Source organism: Montipora foliosa, chromosome 4, assembly GCF_036669935.1.
Source record: "Montipora foliosa isolate CH-2021 chromosome 4, ASM3666993v2, whole genome shotgun sequence".
In the NCBI taxonomy this organism is placed as follows: domain Eukaryota; kingdom Metazoa; phylum Cnidaria; class Anthozoa; order Scleractinia; family Acroporidae; genus Montipora; species Montipora foliosa.
Window position 1 is genome coordinate 41,242,824 of NC_090872.1, and position 25,000 is coordinate 41,267,823.

The 25,000-nt window shown below is 38.1% G+C and overlaps 1 protein-coding gene across 4 annotated transcripts in view; it reads right to left on the reverse strand.

The window, feature by feature from the left end:
- The window catches only part of LOC138000812 (ubiquitin carboxyl-terminal hydrolase 15-like), a 199,672-nt gene that overhangs the window by 152,456 nt on the left and 22,216 nt on the right, over positions 1-25,000 (reverse strand). For 2 of the 4 annotated variants that reach the window (XM_068847466.1, XM_068847465.1), the window contains exons 4-5: positions 18,658-18,803; positions 5,652-5,710 (exon numbers count right to left, since the gene is read on the reverse strand). In XM_068847466.1, coding sequence (XP_068703567.1) covers positions 5,652-5,710; positions 18,658-18,803 — 205 coding nt within the window. Of the gene's footprint in view, positions 1-5,651; positions 5,711-17,707; positions 17,791-18,657; positions 18,804-25,000 lie in introns of those variants that run through there. The other 2 variants (XM_068847468.1, XM_068847467.1) reach the window with 2 other exon arrangements.

The following is a 25,000-nucleotide window of genomic DNA, read 5'->3' on the forward strand; positions in this document are numbered from 1 at the left end:
TTCTCAAGTTGTGAAACTTACATGTGTTCGCTAGATCGTCACATATACACACACACACAGTGCTCATGCACATCCTCTCATTAACATTAGTGCAACTCATTACATTACATTGATAGTTGACTTGTGAAGCAGCTTTTGAACCATCTTAAACAAAACGTTTTTATTGCCAGAATTTTCCTTAATAATAGATCAGTAGTACTCTAATTTCTTTTGTATTGGGGTAAAAATTAACGGCATTTGAATTTTAGTATTAGTGTACATCTTTACTTTGCAACTTGATTTTTCTAACTTAACTAGACGCTCCACGAGTGTAACCTGGGTTACCTGTGGTACGTGTTACACAAAAACAGAAGGAACTGAGTTGGCTGGTATCAAACTGCAGTGTGTCATTTAATTTTTTCAAGTGGGAGGTCATTAAGACTATTAGTAACCTTTCACACAAAAAGGGGGATTATGGATTTCATGGTGAACCGTGAAATAAATTTTACGGTCACAGCTCGTGAATTTAATATTACACGGGATGTTCAATCTTGCTCCAATCCTTTTCACTATGCTCAGTGAAAAAGTTTACAGAATGAAATTGAAGAACGTGAAATAATGAAGTCACATCATGAACTCTGTACTTATACGAAATTATGTTGCTACACCATCCAGAACAACAGGAAAATTTTGTGGTCTGGTTTTGCAATTAAAATTGTGATAAACAAGGATAAACAATGTTTTGCTTCAGAAATCGAATAATGGTATTTATATCTTCCCTTGTGTGAAAAGGCTTAGGTACCTTTTTATTGGGCGCCGTTTTGTTATTTTTGGCGAAATAGAAGTTGGTATGATTATTTTGCTTTCTTGATGGCATGATGATCTATGATTTGGATGAAAATGACGACTGACGTGAGTTATGCTACCGAGCAAAACAGTTCTCCATAATCAACTTGATTTGCGATTTTGTCACAGTAAGTTACATCTGCACCACCTCAGGAACTTGTCACCTATCCGAAAATATCGATTTCCCTTGTGCTTTCAAGTGTAACTAATTCTTGTTTTTCATGTGACGTCATCAAAATTAAACAAGAAGATCATTTAGATCTTATAACCGCGCTTTGAAAATTTGTCTCTTTTCTTACCACTATACTTGCAACATAGTGCACATTCCAAAGCAGTCCTTGTTGATTCACTGATGACTATAGACACAAAATCACTTGATCAATCTGTAGCACAACAACTGACAACAACGACTGCACACGAAGTTATTGCATCATTACTTACAGCTGAGGTGAAATCTCCGATTGCACCATCAGTCGCAGCCCTTGTAAAATACCCGATAACGTAATGGTCTTAATTAATCTGGAACTTTCTTCGGAATACATGTATGTATGGTATGAACGACACGATAATAACACTTTTAACAACTTACAGCTTTCTTTCTTAAAAGTCACGATTAAATTTCATTGGTCTTTTACACAAGTAAAGGGCTAGCAAAGTAGTCACACAAGTGACATAATTCAAGAATTACATTATCCAATGCCATCTTTAGTACGGTGGTTATTTCCCTACCAATGAAAATTGCAACGTCAACACTTTCCATGGATGACGCAAAGCCTTTTTACAGTACCGCTTGGATATACGTTAACTGCACAGACGCGTTTTATACGCATATACGCACATATGCGTATAGTTATACGCACATACGCGTATGGTTATACGCACATACGCGTATGGTTATACGCACATGCACGCATAGTTATACGCACATACGCGTATATTTATACTCCTATATACGCATAAACATGCGCGTCTGATGTGTCTTTGTTATTCACGACAAAAAATTTTCTTTGTGTTTCATTGAGAGTCTAATAAAGCCAATGGAGATCATGTTATAAACACGCACGTCGCATTGAAATGTTTATTGTCTGAATTTAGCGTTCTTAGCTTAAGATCGATCTCGTCGAAAAAATTATATCTCCGGTTATATCTGACCCAGATCATTTATTCAAACGGTAAAATGCTGCTTGACGAAAAAATTGTTTATCAAAGTTTCAATGGTGCGCCGCTTCAAGGAAAAGTCCTGTGTTTCGGCAGTCGCATCGGCAAGTCGCTTGCGAGATGTTTGTATAAAGTATTCCGAAGACCTTGTCGAAAAAATTATATCTCTGGTAAGGTTATATTTGACACAGATCGTTCATTCAAACAGTAAAATGCTTTTTATTTAACCAAATAATTGTTTATCAAAGTTTCTATTGCGCGCTGCTCACGCTTAGTTATTTTTTACTCCAATGAAAAGTTCTGTGTTTCGGCAGCCGCGTCAGCAAGTCGCTTGCGAGGTGTTTGTCTAAAGTGTTCCGAAGACCTTGTCGAAAAAATTATATCTCCGGTTCTACTTGACACAGATCGTTTATTCAAACAGTAATTTTTTTTTTTTTAACCAAATAATTATTTCAAGGTTTCAACTGCAAAGCGAATCTTTACAAGCTTAAATAAAAAGTTAGTCGAGTGATTAACACGTGGTTTCGCATGTTCACAATCTTTGAGTAAACAGTCGAGTTTCGCGCGAAACGGCAAATCAGACGACAGCGATGAGAGGCAGCTGTATTCGCAGGCTACAAAGTTGGCGAAGAAATTGTTGACATAGGCGGCATTGCTGTGTTGAGATTTAGTTATCGTGACCATCGATTTTTGAAACTTTTAACTAAACTAGAGGCGAGTCAAATTCATCAAAATTTGCATACGCGTCAGTCATGAGTCGGAACAACACGTAGTCGTGACAGGTCATGCAAGACGATTAAAATGCCCTGGTAGAACTTCTTTTACGTGTATGTATAATGAATGGGAAAGTTTCTGAGAAAAAACTTGTTTATCGATGGTGCAAGCCATAAAAGAAACATCCTGTGTGGGTTCGTATTCAGAACGCTGTTCACAAACGGGTTTCGTTGTTGATTCTGCTGAAATACGACGCACCGGTATTAAATTTATTTTGAACACATTCCAAAGCAGGTGCGATGGATGTAGTGTTGGTAAGTGATGAAGAACATCTCGTCTGCTCATGAAAGTTCCGTTTGAAAAGGATAACCCGTTTATATCGATAAGCACATGCTTTCTATCTAACTCGCGTACACTTGCAACAGCGTATCGGGAGAAGTCTTCATGAGTTCGTGGTCGTGTAGTTTTAAATGCTGTCAAGCTATTGTTTAGAACAATAACCCGCTAACAATAGAAAGACAATAAGCCAGCTCATACATACTAATGAACAAACGCGTATATGCGTTTGTGCTTATATACGCATTTTTATACGCACATATGCGTATACTCATACACACATAAGCGTATGCTTATACGCACATACGCGTATATTTATACGCACATACGCGTATACTTATACGCACATACGCGTAAATTTATACGCGTATTATGCACGTTTTTGGGTTAACGTATATCTGAGCGGTAATGTATGTATTCAATACTCGCTTCAAATCAAGCGCTTCATTAACACAAAAAGGAAATATATTTTGTTCTAAATAAAGAGTGGAATATTCATAAAATTTTAAGCACATTAACGTTTTCATGGCTTTTGGTGAATAAACATCATAAGTTGCGTGATTGGAAGGCCCACTGACTATATGGCCGAGTGGAAGTTTGGTTCAGCTCTCCGACAAAACAAAACAAAATAAACAACGTGCAGAGTAAGAACTACGCTCGGCCCATGGCCGCGCCGTTAAAAACGAGGAAGTGATTTTTCCGCTGAGATTTTGCAATCTGAACAGTCCTTGCATGAAAATAAGTACTCACATAGATGTTTATTAGCCCTCAGAAGATGGTTACAAGCTTTTTATAGCAAAACCCGCAGATAAGCTGCACCCTGAACTTAGCAGCTCAAATTTTGGAAAAAAATGCTCTTTGAAAGAAATCAAAAGAAATCCAAAGTCGAGTCTTGTGAAGTCTTCTTCATCATCCACTGTTCATCGAATGTAAACTCACTATTAACTTTGAAACGGAAAATACTTCAAAGTCTTACCCACAATTTTAGCACTCTAACAAAGTGAACAATGTTTCTACCAACTTCGTCAAGTGAACGATCTTTTTCTTGTATTTGTTGACAGGAATTTCTTCATTCAACACACTTTTTCCATACATTTTTGCCCTACAACACTTGCCACTAGCCACAGCACGTCTCCCAAACTGAAAATGCACTGAACACTAATCAAAATACTCTAAAAGGAGTTGGTACATAGACTTGTAACGCCTGCTGATCCTGCCTCCTTTTAATAACTAGTAATACGGAAATGAATCCTACTAAAATGAAAACTGGTCGACTAGTTACTGAAGGAAAAGGATTTCACCGACTCTCTTTCTCAAGATTTCCCAATGTATCTCCGTCAAAAGACACTTGGAACTTATAGTGTCTTAGGGTTTTAACATAGCTATGTCACGTTATTTTAGAGTGTTTAGGGGGTATCTTAAGTTAATCACGACTTTAAAACTTGAAAATGGTAACATGGAATTCCATTACTAATAAAATTATCGTTACATCACAGACAAGATGATTCTGAGCAAAAACGACCTTTATCCAGGCGATTTACCATAAACTTGAAAAACGTCAGGCCGACTTTTTCCTGCAAGATTACCCAAATGCAATCCCTTTCAATCTTGTCCATTTGTGTCCTTCGTGCTTATAATTATTTCCTTTTGTTGTATTTCTTTTATGTTGTTCAACACCAAGTGGTTATTGCAATGTTTCATTCTACTTTTCGGGCATTTTGGGTGTCATGAAATTACACTTTTTTCCATGACAAAGCCCCTTTGAGCTGTGTTTCTTGTCAAGCCCAAAACAGCTTGAAATCTGAGAAGCAAAAGAAATTGCAGGAGAATCTGCTTTTAAAGATAAAGTTCATTGCTGGGAAGTCAAGATCAAATGGAACATAGTTTGATTTCTGTTTCGTTCAGTAATAATACATCTTTCTATCTAATACACTCTTGTACAGATAAGATCAAAGCTTTTTTAATTGTGCTATTATCTAATGAGTGTAACTTTGCCTTTAAAATATAATAGGACAAGGAGGACATTTTGTAATTTTAGAAATATATCTTCCCCACTCTATCCCTTTTGGAGGACACGTAGTGAGACTGTGAAGATAGTCTCCCTTAGCTATTAATCTTTCAAAGGCCAGTTCCCATGCCTGTTCCTGTTGGAGAAAAGCGACCATACACCGCGGCTTACAGGATCTGTTAATGAAGACGGTTAAACGCTTTTAAGGGCGACAATTGTAAACGCTGTAATATTAAAGCTTACTCTTACATGAACAATGGCTATTTTAAGAGCCAACAAACTTACAAAAGCAATGACCAGTACTCCCTTGTAGGCTTATGTAATATTCATTTACATACTTTTCCATTAAAGGTGTTCTCAAGAAAAGAAAGTCGCTTACCCTTCTTACACCCTGTATGCCAATCAACAAGGACAACCTTAGCATTCAGCAAAAATATAGCTTTATTGAACACATTAAACTGAATAAATCAGGAAATGATTCACCCCCAATTGGATATGGTGATTGTGCTACACATCAAAATTAATTATGCAAACAGTCATACAGTGTAATGATGCACAGTCTGTGACACAAATAACACGAAGTACATAATTATAAGGCTGGCTTTCTTACCTTTGCCGTTGCTGACGTGGCCAAGTACCATCTTCACTTTTTTCTTCAATTACAAGAACCTACAAATCAAAGTTAACAGTATAATAGTTAGCTTTAGGTTTAATTATGCACATATAACCTTAATTGTATATTTGTTTGTATAGTCGTTTTTTCTGTATGATCTTTACATACATGTATAAGCCTCTGGCTTCGGCAATTAACCATGCCGACCTTAATCTGAGTTATTCTTTCTTGAATTAAAATTGAAAAGGAAATTACATGTACACTGTAACACATCACAAAGAATGTTCCCTTTCCCCTATAACTTGGTATAACCGTTACAGTTACTGTAGTTACATGTACTTCAGGGTTGATATTAATTTGTTTTAGTTTCCACGGCTACATACCAGTAATAATCATTTGATTTTGAACCTTACACTTTTTAATCAAATTTATGCCCTTCAAAAAAAATTAATGTCCTTGTGTACCGGTAGTCAATAATTATTGGAACTCAAAACCATTGAAACAAAAAAAAAAACTGCAATGTATTCAAATCAAAGGACCAATGGACTGTTATCACATGTACATGTACATTGAACTTTGCTTTTTACTAAATTTAACATAGTCTTATGTCCATCAAACACCTGGAAGTTGAGCCCGCCTTGCAACCTATCAATGGTGAAGAACTCTACAAAGGAGCTAACAAAGCACCAGATGGGCGTCTTGACGTACACTGCCATGGGTTTTTGGAAAAGCAATGTTCCACCTTTTTTCATACAAGAGTGTGCCAACTGAATGTGGACTCACATAAATACCCCAAAACAGATCCACCGACTTCATGAAAACTGAAAAGAACAGAAAATGCACATCCCGAATAATCAAAATCAAGCAAGGCAGGTTCACACCCCTGGTCATCACCACCACAGGGGGTATGACTGAAGAATGCCAGCGACACCATTCAAGGCAACTGCACCACAACTATGTATTTCCCGGATAAGAGCCAAAGTATCCTTCGTGATTCTGCACAGTGCGTTATGTCTTAGGAGGTCCAGATCTATGAGACTGGGAGCTGCAGAAGTAAAGGACAGAGATCTAGAAATACATGTACATGTAGACAAGGGGATAGTGGGACTGACTTGAATAGTTCAAGCATTTTTATTAGCTTACATGTATATATGAGGTTGTGAACAACTTTTCCAAATGGTCTTGATAGCACAAGTGTTACAAATAATTTTAAAAATACAACCACACTTTTGATTTTAACGGTCATGTCTTGATGCTTCAAACATCCTAGTCTAGAGGCCAGTACTAGCAACAGAACTATACTTTATTCGCTGTGCGATCCAAGTTGGCAGACTACAACAATATGCTCTCAACAATCATATGGGAAACTGCTGACCGACATCTCCCCCCTTTGAAAAAAAAAAGAAAACAAGAAGAAAAGAAAAACAAAAATCGGTGGGTACCCTTAAGGGAGCTAACAAGGCTTCAACAAAAATCTACATGCCAACAAAACCCTACAGAATGTTCACAGTCAATGTTCATGTCAATGTTCGTGAGGTTTGATTATTCTCCCAGATCTTGCCTGCCTCAACGGCCAGGAGGAACCTACCATGGCTTCTGGTTCTATCAAGGAGGTTTCTGGTATTGCTTCTGCTGTTGTGTTTGGTTGCTCACAGGTATGCTGTTTGCCCTGCAGATTGACTTGTGCTTGTTTTGATGGATTTGCCGCAGGAGAAGGTAAACTTACGTATCCATTGTGGCTTGCTTGACCGCTGTCTGGGGTTGGATAAAAGGTGGGGATGGTGCGCCAGGTTTCAGTTGGACTCAGTTCCTTTGGATTGTGGTGCCATAAGGGGTAAGAATAGTATAGGACCTTTCATTGTCTTTCTTTGTGACTTCCCCATAGATCCATGGTTTGCTGCAATGGCGGTGTATGGTGGCCAATATACATTATCAACTCTGTTGATATAACCAAAATTTTTGTATACTACTTCTCCACCGGCGCAGCCCCACAGTTTCTTTAGAAACTACCCCCTTCATTCATTATTACTTGTGTTTGGTGTTTCAGATACAATTTTAGCCATGCAAGGACTTGACCTTTCAAACGAAACTGATTTGAGAGTCTCTCTATGAGCAGCTGATGGTCTGCTGTGTCGAATGCAGCCGATAGGTGTAATAACAGGAGCAAAACACATTTCTGATTGTCAATGGCTTGAAGGATATAATCTTGTACTTTCGAGAGTGCCGTTTCTGTGCTATGGAAGCATTTATAAGCAGACTGGAACGTTTCACTGAGGTCATTTTCAATTAGATAATCATTCAGTTGACAAGCACAGCCTTCTCAATTATCTTGGATATGGCCTTCAAGTTCGAAATGAGTCTAAAATGGGAGAATTCACTTGGGGTAAGAGAATCCTTCTTTAACTTCGGTTTCACTATGGCTGGCTTAAAGCCACATCTCAGTAACAGCTAAGATATCCAGATCACTATCCACTATAATTATAATCTTTAACAACAAGGGCTTAATTATTGATTGATCTGGCATTCAATAAGCAGAAATCGATTGATGTCATAATAATTAGCCTCTTGCACTTGATATACGTCATTAAAATTCACTGCTAATATGTTTTTGTTGGTATTCATTTGACCATAGCAAGTCCATGAATGAGATGGTAATGATGCATTGTTTTGTATGTTTTGGTTGAGTGGATTTGCAGAAATTTGCATATTGTTCATCCGAGGAAGGTGATCTTTAGGTTTGAAATAGTCATTATTAAAATTTCCAGAATAGTCATATATACTTTCCATATCCCATTATGGTCTTGATCTTCTTTTTTAAGTTACATCCTGCTCGAGTGCCACGTTGAGTTGCGCTCTTAGCAATTCCTGCTGCTCTTAAAGCCCTCCATGTAGTTTGCTCCAGGCTCCAAAGAGCAGAACTGCTGTAAAACAACTTCATAATCCAGTACAGTTGAATGTTAGAGTAAAATCATTTAAATAAAATGTGACCCTTCACGCAAAAAGGGGCCTTATCCAAATTTCACAGTCCTGGTCGTGAAATTGTAAAAAATTATTGGAATGTGAGTGAAATTTCCCTTTCACGCCGTGAAAAAGGTGACAGTCACCGTAAAAATGTTTCACGCCGTGAAAACAGATCGTAATGTCTGAGAAATATTTCACGCCATGAAACAAAGTGAACTTCTTGCGTAAACATCAATCTGTTACACTGAACATCATGCCATCATTATGTCACGCCGCCTGCAAGGGTTTTACTGCAAGCATTATTGAAAGTCTTTAGGAATCGGCTATCTATCAGTGAATCGCCAACTCGGGATTGGGTCCATTCTTTTGTTTACTTTTCTGTTTATTGTAGTTTCGGGAAAACAAAAGAAAACAAAATAACAGAAGAAAAAAATTGTAGATACTAAAACTTTGAACAGTTGACCTTCCAAATCGATGCACAATAAGATCAGCATTTCTTATTAATTTTCGTTTCTCTGCTAAAAAGCATGCAACTTCAGTTTGCCGGAATGGAGTTTAAACGTTGAGTATTTGCAAACAGAATCTCCGTGGTAGTTGGATCTTTACCAGAAATTCAAAAGAATGAGCTCAGTAAAACCATAACAGACGTCACACGCTGTCTGTAGTAAAAATTAGATAACCAGTTTATAAGATCAGTAAAAAATTATTCCCTCCCAGACATAACTCATAAGAAACAGACACGTTTGGCACCACGGAGTCTGGCTATGTTGGCGTAAACCCAAAAAATCATTCTTTTTGCGAATAGTTTTTATTTGCTTGCAGCCGCTTGCACAAAAACTCGCACGCTCTATTGGAAAAGATTAGGTTATGGTGAAATTGCGACAAAATGAGTAGTGTAGTACATGTATTATTTACTTTTGGTGTCTTTTGGCTCAGCATTTTAGCAATTTCAATTTTTTTTTAAATTTAATTGTTGTTTACTTCTAAAATGTATACGCTTCTGGTAAGTTAGCCTCAAACAATTCGTTTGAAAATTTGCGCGGCACGGCAAGACAAATGCACTAAAGCGGTAAGTCACCGATAATTACAAACATCAATACTCCGACAATTTCGGTAAACATTTCCATGGAAAAAACAATCCGTCCCAAAAAGATTAGTATTGTGCTTGATCTATTTCAGTCATGTAAACAAACCAGTGTAAATGTATGAAAAAGTCACCAGCAAAAAATTACCGATTTTTCAATTCTTTTGTCGCTTTCAGGGGGTAGAATTTACTTTTTCCTAAGCTTTGTAACAATTATGTGGTCATCAGAAATTTCTTTACAATGTGACATTTTCCAGGCGTGAATATTCAGGAATGAAAATTCTTCTTCTTCTTGGCGTTGATCAGCTTTCACAGATTTCTCGTACCCTGCGATCAGGCATTCTTTTTGTCCCGAGTGCCAGTAGATTATTATCATGGTGTGAATGATTTCTGAACAATCTGATCAATTTCACACAGTGAATATCATTTTCACTCCCAATTTCATGGCATGATTAGTTTCACGCCAAGAGTGAAAATTGAAATTTACACACCGTGACCGTGAAAAAAAATTCACGGTTTTCAGTGAAATCCATAAGCCCCCTTTTGCGTGAAGGGTCACAAATGAAAAAGATAAAACTGTGGGTAAAAGTACTTGAAGCTAATTAATAACGATGATGCAGCTACTGAAGTGTGGCGTAAATAATCCGATCTCATTGGCTCTTCTGGTGCGGTGGTACCGTAGTGGACACAGGTGCCAAAAGCATCACACATGTCCTGTATGGACTTTCTCATCTCTGGCCAAAACAGTACTTCAAGGGCCATACGTATATTTGATTCGGCACCAAAATGGTTGACATAGATTTTCTTAACCATTTCTTTGTGCATAGACTGAGGAACCACGACTTGCATACCTTTGTATATTATGCCATTCCGCACTGACAGTTCATCTTTATAGTTCCAGTAGGAACACAGGGATTCAGAGATGACTGCTTTGTCTTTGGACCATCCATGGACAATGACTTTGCATAGTGTTGTCAGTGTGACATCTCTGTTCATGTTAGTGGTTCTCGGTGCTCTCCTCCAGCCCTGGGTTTCTGCTCGGTCTCCACCTCCATGCAGAAGACGTTGAAGTGTGTTCCTCTTGCTGATATTGGCTGCGGAGGGGCTGGCCAAGAGAGAGTGTGGGTCCTATCTTGTATATTAAGTTAAACCGATATCGTTGTTTCATCAGCATCCTTTTCAGACGAGTTCGGGCTTTGTTCAATGGTTTCTTCAGTATGGCTTCGAGAGGCTAATGATCTATGATCATAGGATATCATATGGCTGCTCCCGTGTGACGTACATGTCGGTGTAGTGAAGATCTTGTGATTGGGTAGATGTATTTGCACATGAGTTATGTATGCCATTGCCCACTTAGTCTTGAGTCATGTCGCTGGCTATTTGTGCTCTTTCGTGTATGCCTTCCTACTGTATCTATTGTCGGAGCCTTGGGACCTGGAATCTGGTACTGTAAACTTACAGTCTTCCAGACAGACTCTGGCGAAATGGTCATTGCCATTGCCAGTTTAGCAGGACATACTTGATAGATAGATGGATGGATGGATGGATGGATGGATTGATCCCAGCCAAAAGGCTGAATTGCGTATTATTTACAATCAAATAAATTAATGTAGGTATATATTACAGTGCGGCGCACCTTACCATGGCCACCTAACAAAGTTTTTTACAAATTATCCCCCAATCAGGGTGTGCGAATTTCATTGACAGTCACTGCTCCTTGCAAAGTACATACGGTTGTAAGTTGAACACCGCTGCATGGGTTGTTGAGTTGACGTATTTACACGTAGGATGTCAAATGTGAAAGTTTGTTGGGTAGCCACGGTTAGGTGCGTTGCACTGTAAAAAGGTAAATTATTTACAGGAAAAGTTGTACAAATGAGGAAAAAAAAATTCTAAGAAAGGAGAGACCATTCAGTATTATACATAATATATATATATATATATATATATATAATAATAATAATAAGGCTGCCAACACTGTTAAATAGTGCTCAATACACATAAGTGTAGAGCTAAATCGTAGAAAGGTGAGGCTAATGAAACCAACACATGATTCACTGTTACTCCGAGTTTCGTGCTTACGCACTCATCAGACACTCATCAGACTGTCTGATGAGTGCGTAAGCACGAAACTCGGAGTAACAGTGAATCATGTGTTGGTTTCATTAGCCTCACCTTTCTATATATATATATATATAATTAGTAGTGTAGGATGGGAACAGAAATCGATACAACAGAGGAAATGAGTGAAAATGTGTTCAGCCGGGAATCGAACCCGGGTCTCCTGGTTACCGGTCAGATGCCTTACCACTAGGCCACTGAACCAACTCCGCCATTCAGCCGAATTGGAAGGACCTTTATATGGCAAGCTCTGAGGAGAATCGCACATTTTCTGCAGTGAGGATCGCGTCACTATGCTCAAGTTGATCAGTGATTCACAGTAAATTTCCCCCTATACTACTAATTCCCATCCTACACTACTAATTAATACTTGTCAGAAATCACTGTGAATCGCCTTCCGAAGGGAATAGGTTGGTGATCCAAAGGTAAATGAGGCAGTTAGTTGTTGTTATTTCCCCGCTCAAAACTTACACAATTATTTCATATATAGGGGGAAATTTACTGTGAATCGCTGATCAACTTGAGCATAGTGACGCGATCCTCACTGCAGAAAATGTGCGATTCTCCTCAGAGCTTGCCATATAAAGGTCCTTCCAATTCGGCTGAATGGCGGAGTTGGTTCAGTGGCCTAGTGGTAAGGCATCTGACCAGTAACCAGGAGACCCGGGTTCGATTCCCGGCTGAACACATTTTCACTCATTTCCTCTGTTGTATCGATTTCTGTTCCCATCCTACACTACTAATTAATACTTGTCAGAAATCACTGTGAATCGCCTTCCGAAGGGAATAGGTTGGTGATCCAAAGGTAAATGAGGCAGTTAGTTGTTGTTATTTCCCCGGTCAAAACTTACACAATTATATATATATATATATGTAATAAGGAAATAACTTCTTGAGGCATATGTGTTTCTAATCGGTTTTATACTTCAAACGTTTCGCCGTTTAGAGCTTCGTCAGTGAATGAAGATTAAGAGTACAAGATTGCTTTATGTAAAAAAAACTTAGTACAATGGTGGAATTTCAAGGCTCATTAATTTGATGGTGTTAATCTAGATTTAGAGCTCGTCCATTGCAACCATTCATGAGGTTCTCATGCTTGCGGATTTCTAGCGCTTCAATGATTTTACGCGTGCGGATGTCGTGGATGTTCCTGTGGAGGATTCCCCAAGAGATATCTTGCATAGATGGTTTGTTATGGTTGATCAAATGTGAATAAACCGTCTGTTTCACCATTCTGATATGCTCTTTTATTCTGGATCCGATAGTTCTACTTGTTTCGCCGATATAAATAAGAAGTTATTTCCTTATTACATTATCTATCGAAGCATGGCTACATCTTTCTTCTTCTCATATATATATATATATATATATATATATATATATAATTGGTAATGCAAGAGTGAGGTTATTTGGTCATTTAATCGCTACTCTGAGTTTCATGCTCCATACAGAGCAATCTTCAGGCAACTGCCAGAAAAAACGGTTAGAATCAAAGATATTTGAAAATACAGGACAATACACAATAGATGCTAAGTTTGTTACTTGACGTGTCACATTGGATCTTCATCATTCACTAAGTGAAAACATTAATTTTTCAAGAGAAATTTCCTAGCATGTCTACAATGCGATACAAGCTCATTTCTCCTGTTGAGAGTTGACATTTCTGGCCTACGTAATATGAAAATTTTCTCCCACAGACACAAGTTGCATCTCTTAGTTACATTACAATAAGACCTAGCTTGTTTCACTTTCCGCCATTTAATGTCATATGCAATGTTCCGATCTTTTAAGCTCCATATGTACTTACTAAGCTCGGTAGCATGTTTGTACCGCTCATTACGAAATGAACATGTATGGTTTCTGTATCTTAATTTAAAAGCAGTGTCACAAAGTCCGATGTAGGTTTCCTTCGTAGTATTAGCGATGCACCCCAATTTTAGCACTAACTTGCCACCCAAAAAAAGATTTTTCTTGAAAAAACCGTGGCCCTTATAACCGAATAACTACGGTACCTGACATCGGTTTCCAGATGGGCAGAGCTTTTATGTCACTGACACCTTATTAAGGCTGTATTGTTTCCTGCAATTAAGCTGCTCTTTGGAAATTTTTGCATCCAGTAGTGAAAGCGTTTTTCTTTCTGGCCTTTGAACAAATCCTTGCAAATCATTGACAAGTCTCCTTTGTCACCTCTCATTTGCAGCCAATGAAACTCTGTTAACCATTAATTTTGTCCAAATTTAAAGCTGGCCATGTCTTTCCCCCTTTCCATGATTTGATGCCATACTCCAAAAATGTGTCATTTGCTTTTGTGCGGTCACACCTGCCCCAATTCAATGGAACGAGAATCAAAATGGAGGACAGGCATGCAAGCTTCCTGGATGTTGTAGTGGTTTCCAGTCTCCGATTCTGTAAATCCAATAGCCACTCTTCTGACCTTTTCGGCACGCAGTTGGAGTTTAGTTCTTTGAGCAAGCATCATGTGTCCCCCAGGACGCATTAAGATCTTGAAAATGCATTTTATGAACATTTTTTCCACAAAAATACACGATTTCTGTGTTACCGCTATCACTGAATTAATTACATGTACATTATTCAACACTAGTCTTTTTAAAAACTTTTCCTTTAGGATGGTGCTGAAAATATTTGGAACACAACAAAAATTCCAATTTGGCAAGATGTGAGGGTCCCAGGACCCAACATGAAAAATTTAAGCACCATTTATTTAATTCTGCAATATCTCGCATTATGATACCTTTTTAATGAGAACTACGAAACAGAGAATAGATATATTAGATTTATCTCCATTTATTTTATCACTTCTGTTAGGGTTTATGTATGTTTTATAGGGATAACCTCTTTTACTTCCTTTCCTTCCATCTAAATAAACATAATTGTGACCTCTCACGGGTAAACATACACTACCGCTTTTCCGTTGAACAGGTAAATTCCAACACTTTTCCAACGCTTTTCCAACATTTTACCAACGCTTTACCAATTGGTCACCAACGGCTTTTCCAACACTTTCAATGCTCCCACCAACACTTTTTTCACCACAATCCAACAAAGTCAAAAAATACACAACGTGTTCTCAATTTCCAACAGCTTTTTAGTCCTTTCAACGAGGAATACAAAGCCTATCGAACCAACAGATTTCCAGATGCTTTCAACTCCTGAGAATGCAACATTCAAGATTTTTCACAACCAAAATTAATATCAAACAAAGGACGAGTCTCCCCTGCGATCTCGACAATGTTTTGTACCAAGGTTCAAATCAGCGCTCACTTTATTTTTTTATTATAATCGTTTCCTGGAAAATAGGATTTCTTTCCTTTAGTCGCCAATCACATCTTGTGAGTTTTTCAATGATGTCACCTTGATAAAAGTTACGTGAAAGGTACTCAGACTACAAATACTAACGAATTCTGTCACTGACAGTGTTCTCTTAGATTAGGAAATGTATCCATGCGTCGTCCGTTAAAAGGAATATCGCAAGCGAAATAATTTACATATGGTATGCGCTTCATGTACGCGGAGAAATGTTACAAAACAAATTCATTGCTTGGTCTTTTTTGGTGTCCAGTGAAGATATATTTATTTTCGAAAGCGCTTAATAAGATAACATCAAATTTTTCCTTTTAAACACTTGTGTTCTATGGTAGCATGAAACCTCACAAAGTTACGTGTAACAGCATCTTCGGCGGCGACAAGAGTCAATGCTCAACTTATGTCACGACGCATCACTTTATGATACAAATTTTGAGGTGAGGATAATGTGACATCGCTTGCTTACTCTTCTGTTTTGCTAACTATGAAATGATATAATATTTTGAAATGGATCATATATGAACTGGGGATATGAAATCAAGTGCAGGCGCGGATCCAGGGAAGGTGAAATGGGTGAATTTTCATCCCCCTTTTTCTGAGCCCCCCTTCTTGCACAGACCTCAAACACCTCAACCAGGCTTTGGTTCTATTACATTATTACAAAAATTCACCCCCCATTTCAAAATCCTGAATCCGCACCTGAAGTGAAGGTATGATCCTCACAGTTATGAACGAAACTTTTGCAATTGCGTAAAGAAGCCTGCAAAATTCAGGACTTCAACGGGGTTTGAACCTGTGACCTCGCGATATCGGTGCGACACTCTAACCAACTGAGCTATGAAGCCACTGACGTTAGGAGCTGGTCATTTGTGGGTTCCAATGTTCCTGTGAGGAATGAATCCACGATGAAATGATATATGAAATGGATCATACAGTATATGAACTGCGGATATGAAATCAAGTGAAGCTATGATCCTAACAGTTATGAACGCAATTTTTGCAAAATTTTCAGGACTTCAACGGGGTTTGAACCCGTGACCTCGCGATAGCGGTGCAACACTCTAACCAACTGAGCTATGAAGCAATGGAACCCACAAATGACCCACATTTTGCTCTAACGTTTTAAACAAACAAATACAAAAATGTAGTATAGTGAGGATTAGGCAGATTTCTATGCAGTGGTTTGTAAACAACGCTTTTTTAGTCTACCTTAAGTTTTGAGCTTTTGTTCTGCACACTTGAAGCGCGTGCAAATTTCTGAATACTAATATAAAATTTTACAGTTTGCACTTCGGTTACTGTGAATTTGACTAAGAGCAGAAGATATTGATGACTTCGTTTCAGTTAACATAATAATTATTTTAATTTATGATTTGGCATAGAAGGAGCAAAGAAATCCGCTAATTCATCTCTGTGAAGCAGCGAATAAACGTGGTGTTTCATCGCTGCGAACAGATAGATTCCCTGTGAGCAGTGGTTTTTCCAACGTTAACGTTTCCTGAGAGAGAAACCACTGCAAGCAACCGTTAGATTCTTTGAGTGAGCCGCTGTCCAGCGCCAAGGAGGAATAAATTAAATTTGACCACGGGCAGCCCAAGCTCAGTATACGATTAATTTGTAGCCTTTGTATGGGAAAATTAACTTTGAGCTTATTAATGCTAAAATACGCTGTAAATGTAGAATTATATATATATATAAAACTTAACTTACCTCTATGTACAGTTGTCCTCGTCTTTTCTGTGCAATCACAGGGCAAACTTGTGTCTGTTTTAGACTGGTTTGTGGCTTTCGAATTTTTATGACGTCGTTAGTTGTCATTTCCCCTCATTAAGAGAAGAAAGGCTGGTGACTCACGGTGAGCTTGTCCCACAAATTGCTTTTGCACCACAAAGCAACGGTCCGAATCGCCACAAAAATACCACAGCCTTAAGGCCAGATAAGTTTCCTATCACATCAACTCCACTCCGGGACCACACAGCAATTTTTGGCGGATAAATTCCAAATAATGTTCGGCTTTCTATAATCCTCCCATGCTTTTAGATAGATGTGTGGCTATGGCCGTTATAGCTTGATGGCGATCGTATTACATTCTGCACTTTTATTGGCCAAGTGTTTATTTACAGCTTATTTTAGCATTTGTAAGCTCATAGTTAATTTTCCCATACAAGGGTTATAAATCTTATAACGAGCTTGGGCTGCCTGTGAGTAAACTTGTTTCGGCGCTTGCGCGTTCGTTTACCTACGTATGGACTGCGTTTGGGCGAGACTGGTGTGTAGAGATTTTCCGCGGAACAAGACAAAGTGATGTCAAATACATCACGTGGGGTGAGACGTACTTCACACAAGCTCGATGGAAACTATATTAAGTCAAACGGTTGCTCTCAGTGGTTTTTCTCTTCGTAGGAGAAACCAACTGCTCGCAGGGTAACAGATCGATGGCACCGCTGGAAAATGATATGTCACGTTATGATTATTTGTCTTTTCGAACATAACTCTATTGATCAACAAAAAGTGACTTTGACAGTATTAAATTGTAGCTACAATTGCAAAGACAAACAGTTACTTGCTTAAGGTGATTCCTTTGTTTTGCACCACGCATATCGTACTGTGCATAACATTGCAACTAGTTTCACCCCGGCCATCTGATACGTAACTCTTCTTGGTTGAGAAGGTGTTGTTTTGGAACTAGCCCCAGTCCTTTCGCAGAAAATGATCATTTTGAAGATTAAATTATCCCTTTGCCATGCATTATCATAGTGTTGCGAAGAAACGAGGAAGGTGACCCCCCCCCCCCCCATTTTTAATGGTTTTCTTTACTCAAAATCAGGAAAACGGAAAACATCTTTTAAGGAGAAAAAAGTTGGATAGTAGAAGTTGTAGTATTTAGCTATAAATGATGTGAAACTGCATATGCACCAAGTGCAAGGTGCTGACTGTAGCCATCTTTCTTTGCAAGATTGAGCAATTTGAAATCCCTTTACTTAAAGGTTATAGCCCAGAACAACAAATAAGTTCAAGGTTTCAGTAATACTCAATAGCTTTTGCTACATGACAACAATTTTTCCGGTTGATCTAGTTTCGAACGCTTCTCTCGTATTTGCATTTTTTAAATGTCCTGTGTATGAATATCAATTGTGCCAAGTTTGAAAAAAATCTGGATAGTATGTCATTTTCAAGGGAATTACACTACATACCTTGATGTTTTCCTATGACGAACGTATAAGTGATTGTTTACTCTCAACACCTAGAACGGCTTGCATGAACTTTCCCAACGGGTTTTTCCCCCATTTTTTTTTTTTTCAACGGCTCGGCACATATTTTTTCAAGGGCTTTTCTCAATACCTCCAACAGGTTTTCCAACAATTCCAACGCTTTTTCCAACACTTCCAACAGGGACCCAACAGGTATCTAACGCTTTGCCAATGCTTTTCTAATGCTTTAAGCCGTTCAACGGAAAAGCGTTAGTGTACGTTTCCCCGTGAGAGGTCTCATGATTGTTTCCTGTACATGTACCTGTCCTTGATAGAGACCTGCCTCTTGAACAGTGTGTTCCATGTTATTGAGTAGTTCACATGAGTTGCTCATGTATTTGTTCCACACACGTGTTTCAGTGTCCTCTGGGATATTGAATGTTTTTTTCATCTCTGACATAACATGACCTAATTGGCACATTCAAGGTTAAGCAAAGTTAGCACCAGCTGATGATTAGTTCAGTAGGGCAATGATTAGTCACCCCTGTTACGAATGCATTCTTCATAATCAAATTGCTATTGCCTAAGCCCTAGTTTAAAGTACACGTATCACACAATACAGCATCCCAGGTGTGAATAAAATAAAATTAGCCAAACTGCTTGGAGGTTTGTAGTTTTCCCAATTTGAAGAGTACCAATTTCTGTCCCACGAGGAGATCCAGTTTACTAACAGCAACAGCCAAGCTAATCTTTTAAGGGTTTATTTACTTAAGGTTTACCCCAAGAATTACAATTGATCTTTTTACAGGATACAGTAGGAACTAATAGGGTCCTTAAAAGTGCCTCAAGCCCTATGATGTAACAATTATATTTCGCACATTTTAAAGACCTTTAACAATGATGAAGAATGGTGTTTAAATTTTCTATTTTAGAATTCCTTCTTTTGTTCCAGAGAATGATATTCAAGTTTTTTGAAGTAAAAAAACGTTCTCTGGTTAAAAAAGGTTAAAAACATAAGCTTTCGGCTATCAGTCTATAGCCTTTAACGAATGAAAAAAGTAGTAATTAGACCTCATCTACATTTTATCTCTGAGCTTTTTTCACACATTTTTTGTATTCTATTTTTAAAAATTTCTTTGCACTCCACTTGGTATATATTTCCATCCACATGCGTTAAAGGCTATACTGATAGCTGAAACTTATGTTTTTAACCTTTTTTAACCAGAGAAAGTTTTTACTTCAAGATGTATTATCGTGGTTACTATTCTATTTTTATTCAAGTTTTTGTTAAAAAATTGATGATGTCAGAAACATTGCAAATGACTGTAATGAATTATCACTAAATTGAGAATATCTCCAAAAACATCGGAGTGATGATATTCAAACTTGGCACCAGTAATGTATATCAGATAAGGCACAAAGTGACACCCATTAACATGTTGCCATGGCAGCACTCTTGTTTCCAGTCCCTTACTACAATGAATCAAATAATTATCTTTTTTGAAATGATACATGAGACATATGGTCAGACTTGCAACACATGCGCTGCCCATAATTCTTTACATCTCTGTATAAGCTTACCAAGAGTGAATATGTCTTATTATGACAAGAAACAACAAAATAAATCCTGCATTAAATAGACCCTGCAGCAAAAATGGTTGCCATGGCAGAAGCAGAGAGGGTATCACTTTGTGCCTTACTTGATGTAGATTACTGCTGCCAAGTTTGAATAACACCCATCCAATATTTTCAGAGATATTCTCAATTTTGCGATTCATTACAGTCGTTCGCAATGTTTGTGACATCGTCATTTTTTTAACAAAAACTTGTGCTACAACGACCAAAAAAACAATTCTTTTTTTTCTTTGGATTTCAAAACTAAGTTACAGTTCTTTTTGACAGGTTTTTGATTTGTTTGATTTGTTTTTAGGCTTCTGGTTGCTGTAAACTACCAATCAGGTGCCTTAAAAGTCAGAATATCAAATATGCAAGTGGGAAACGTCTTCAGTTGGATCGTGATTTACTTGCCCTTCAAAGGGCACTGAACAACGAGTTCCTGAATGAGGTGTAGAGGATTGGCGACTGCCGCAAATTTTAGAATAGTTCCAAAATTCTCAGCTGAAAGCACTGATGCCTCACAAAGATATCAGCTAGAGCGCAAAGACTTGTGCGAGTTCTCCACCACAGCGGTGACATACGGATTATTTGTTGTAGTATTTCAGGTGTATCAGACGGTTTTTGTTGAGTTATGAGTTGTCCTTTTACAAAGTACATGTAAAATACATGATCCCACTTAATAGTAACTCAATGCACTCTACCGCACAGCTTTGACTGCAACTGTGAGTTGATGAATCTGGATATTCTATTGATACCGTTGAGTTTTATTTACAATTACGTTTTGTTCATTTACTTTCTACAGGCAATGGTCATGCATAATTACATTTGGAAAGAGCAAACACTGGTGTAGTTGATGTTCTCTTTCTTGGTCTGAAAAGTTATGAATGTATAGTACACCAGTTTTTCAGAGGTAAAACTGATCATGGTAGAATAATTCAATGAAATAAAATAAGGCTTTTGTATTCTGGTTCTGATTTCATACACTTAGGGAAACTGACACATTGTCAGACAGTTCGGCGTGTGGAAGCATTCTGATTACATTCAAAGTAAATTTGTATTTATACTTACCTGTATAGGTGATATGCGAACGCACAGAAGCAAGAAACAAACCTATAAGCGGAGAACCCAGCTCTAGTTCTTTATAGCCATGTTCTGTGTACATCTCTACAACTTTCAACCTGTGCTTTCGAAGTGCTGATTCCCATGAGCCAATCACCAACTCTGAAGACTGGTGTTTGTCTCATGTCTATGCAAAAATCACTGAAATAAGCACATGATAAACTGAAATACGGAGAACCCATCTCTAGTTCTTTATAGCCATGTTCTGTGTACATCTTTACAACTTTCAACCTGTGCTTTCGAAGTGCTGATTCTCATGAGCCAATCACCAACTCTGAAGACTGGTGTTTGTCTTATGTCTATGCAAAGATCACCGAAATAAGCACAATATGATACACTGAAAAACTGGCTTGTACTTTAAGTAATGATCCGTGTAAGGTGGATAGCAATTTCCTTTGTTATGCGGCAACGGGGCTTTCCCCACATAGGAATGATATCATTTTTACACAGAGAATGCATAAACCTACAGGAAAGCCGTTAAGGCTTTACAGCCCACTTTGAAAGGATGTTTTTTTGTGTTAAAAGATTTTGACCAATCACAAGAGTTGAAAACAAAAGCCAAGAAATGTTTACAATTTTACATGTTCCCCACATACGCTTTCTGTGGAATTCATTTAAACTGAGACCAGATGAAAGATGGAAGATGGTTGGAAAGTAAGGATCAATATAATACTGCTTTTATGAAGTTTTGTTAACTTTTGCTGTTTAAGCCAATCAGAAGTAAGTACAGACAAAAGAAAAGTTATCACCTTTTTGCATACCAATTGAATTCCAACATGTTCGTTGCCATTGTTGCTATTGCTCTTATCTTTCTTAATTGTGTAACATCTCACGAAACAGGAGGTCAAATAATTTATAACAAATTGCTTGTCTATTACGTGCTGACATGGGTATCAATTGTGCTACAGTATTAAAAAACAAATCCAACATGATGAAAAAATGACCAGGATTGTTGTGGGGTAATCTCAAGTACATTGTATACCATCAGCAATAACACTTTTCGTTTCATGCTCAGCTAGCAGTTGATGTGTTGAAATCTGGGAAATAAGGAGGCTGATAAATAATTAGTCCAAGCCCAAAATCCCCAAGCATGCCCTGCAAAACAGGTTCCACAAATCGAGCATGGTGAAAACCCCAATTATCCATAATAACACAATCCCCACATTCAAGAACCGCGCTTCCACCTTCCCGCTCTAACTGCAAAGCTTCATCAAAAAAGTTCAGAAGCTCCATGCCATTGGACGGGCCGTCTAAAATTTTTTAAAAAGTCAACCCCGGTTATCGAGTGCATTAAGTTAAGTGTGTAATTCGCATTTGATACGTAGCGTTGCACTTCCAATGCGGGTACGCCTACAAGTGCACTGCCATAAATTCTATTTCCTGAAGTTTTGATCACCCCAGTTTCGTCGAAAAAGTGCAGTTGAGTTGGGTGAAAGGTTGAAATTTCATTCAAATAATCATTTATTCTGTCTGTTACTTCAGTCGTGGTAGATTCAGGCGGAATAACTGATATTTTCTTTCTCGTCATCACATGCTCATTTCGGGACAGTTTTTTTATTTGTGAACTGCTTGGGAGATCAGTTGGATCAAGGACTCCATCAAGAAGCAGTCTTTGCCGGATCTCACTGGTATAAATGCTAGGCTTCTATGTAGTCAGAAGTGTAAAGTGCAACTTTCTGCGGGCCACGACAGACTTTTGGGGCTCTAAGCAACGTATTAGCTTCATTGTACCGCTTGATAATATTCACAAACAAGTGGCTAACACGAACTTCTCTAGCAATTCCTCGCTTGCTGTTGCCGTCATGGTAAGATCCAATACCCATTCCCGATGACAAAGCGATAAAGCCCACCCGTTATCCTAAAAACCGCCGCTTGGTTCAGGCGAAGCTGGACATTCGCTGTTGAATACAAAAGGAAACAAGAACCGTAATTTCCGGGCGATTACCCGCGTGGTAGAGAAAATTTTCAACAGATAACCCATGCCCAAAACAAAAGAAATTTGTGAACTCACAAAGTTGGAGTGATGATGAGGTCTTGTGGCAGTGCATAGCCCGTACAAGTGCAGGTTTTTCCAAAGCCGAAGATTGATGAACTTTTCAAAGAAAGGTAAAATAACTGCAGTTTTGAAATAAACAACAATACTTTTAATTTGACAAGAGAAAGCCACTTACAAAATAATTTTGTGTCACCTACAAATGCTCGTTCTTTACTTAAAATACTTAAATTCTTGAAATTATTTACACTAAAATGGCGGTTTGTTCGTTCAAAAACATCTTCACAAGGTAATCAAATGTTTAATAAAATGTTTAATAAAATGCTAATTTCAAATTAGCATATCATGCATACCACCGTAAAAGTCCAGTTGAGTTTTTTTTTTTTTTTATTGTAGTCACAAATGTTCATACCCCAGGGATAGTAGATTATCCGCTCGATAAGAACCCCGTATGCTACAACCGGAACCATCGCGCCTTGAACTCTGGCCACGTGCACCAGTAGGGAGTAAGTTCCCACTGAGCCATCGAAGCAACTCTAATCACGTGATGGTTTGTTATAATTTATTTATTATCTCGTTTGTAGTCACAAATGTGTCCCACAGATGTTTTCCAAACTCCCGTACGGCGATTAGAAATCTCACTCTTCTCTCTTCTTCTCTGAGCGCACGCTATACCACTCTTTGCTCACAATATAAGCTACATGTATAGCAAATCCTTTTCGCCAGTGATGATTAAACCTCACATCTGAAAGTATTTGATAAATTAGTGGACAGACGATTTTTCCTTGAGAACGGGAAGCTTTGAAGATAAGGAGAATTGTCTCCGGTCTCGGGTGTTTCACTGCATGTAAGCATTTGATATTTCATCGAACGAATACTCCAATGGATCTGTTTTTCTTGCGAACCAGTTTGTTCAGTCGTTCCAAAAGATCTTGTGAATTGAACCTGTGTGTTCAACTGGCGATTGTGTCAAACATCTTGCAAATCGAACCAGTGTGTTCAATCGGCCATGACGCCATCAAATTGTAAAATCAAAGCTGCTAGGTTTTCTGATTTTTTAGTCCATACCAGGTAAAAAATTACTTAAAAGTAAATCTTTTACCAGTTTTAGGCACCGTAGCGTTTTTGCGTTTTGAGAATACAGCATTTGGAAATTTCAAATTTCGCCTTGTGTGACACCAAGACAGTAACTGGGATAAAGCTGTCTGGTTCAAAAAACGATTTTGGCCTTGTGGTTTTTGGCAAATTAAGCATTAAAAGCTGTAGAAGACATGTTTATGCTCATTTAGTTCAGTTCACAAGCAAAAAGAGAGGGCTTTTATCGCAAACTGAGGTCCAGACGTTTTGTTGATTCGAGGCCATTCGAGGAACAACCTAACATGGCGTCTCCATATAAAGCTCTGTAAAATTGAGTGACATGTTTCGGCAAATAACTTAGAAACAATGCACGAAACACACTTGAGACTTGGAGCAGATTTTTTGTATTGGTCTTTTGTAACATTTCATTTTCTTGGCTTCTTTCTTTGAACGGTTTCGGATTTATTATTTTTTTTACTATGTGACAGTCTACAGACACTCTGAGTGTGTTGATTTGGCCATTGTGAGTCAACATCCGCCATAAGAAAGTAATAAATCAAGTATAAAAAAAAAGGATCAATGTATTCGTTACTGAGATTTTGCGATCCCAGGGTCTTTCATCTCCTACCCTCTCGGGGAGATGAAAGATTGTAAATTAATATAATTTATATGTAAGCGGTTGTGTAAACAACAACAACTTAAATCGTGAAAAGAAATAGAGAAATGGCAATCAGGCCCTGCAGAGCGCTCACAAGACCCACTTAGCAACGGCACTGCTTGGGATTCCATCACCATTCCTCCAAGTACAGGAATCAAAAACGGGAAAAGAAGATTGGAAAAAGCCTTTAACAACCAAAAA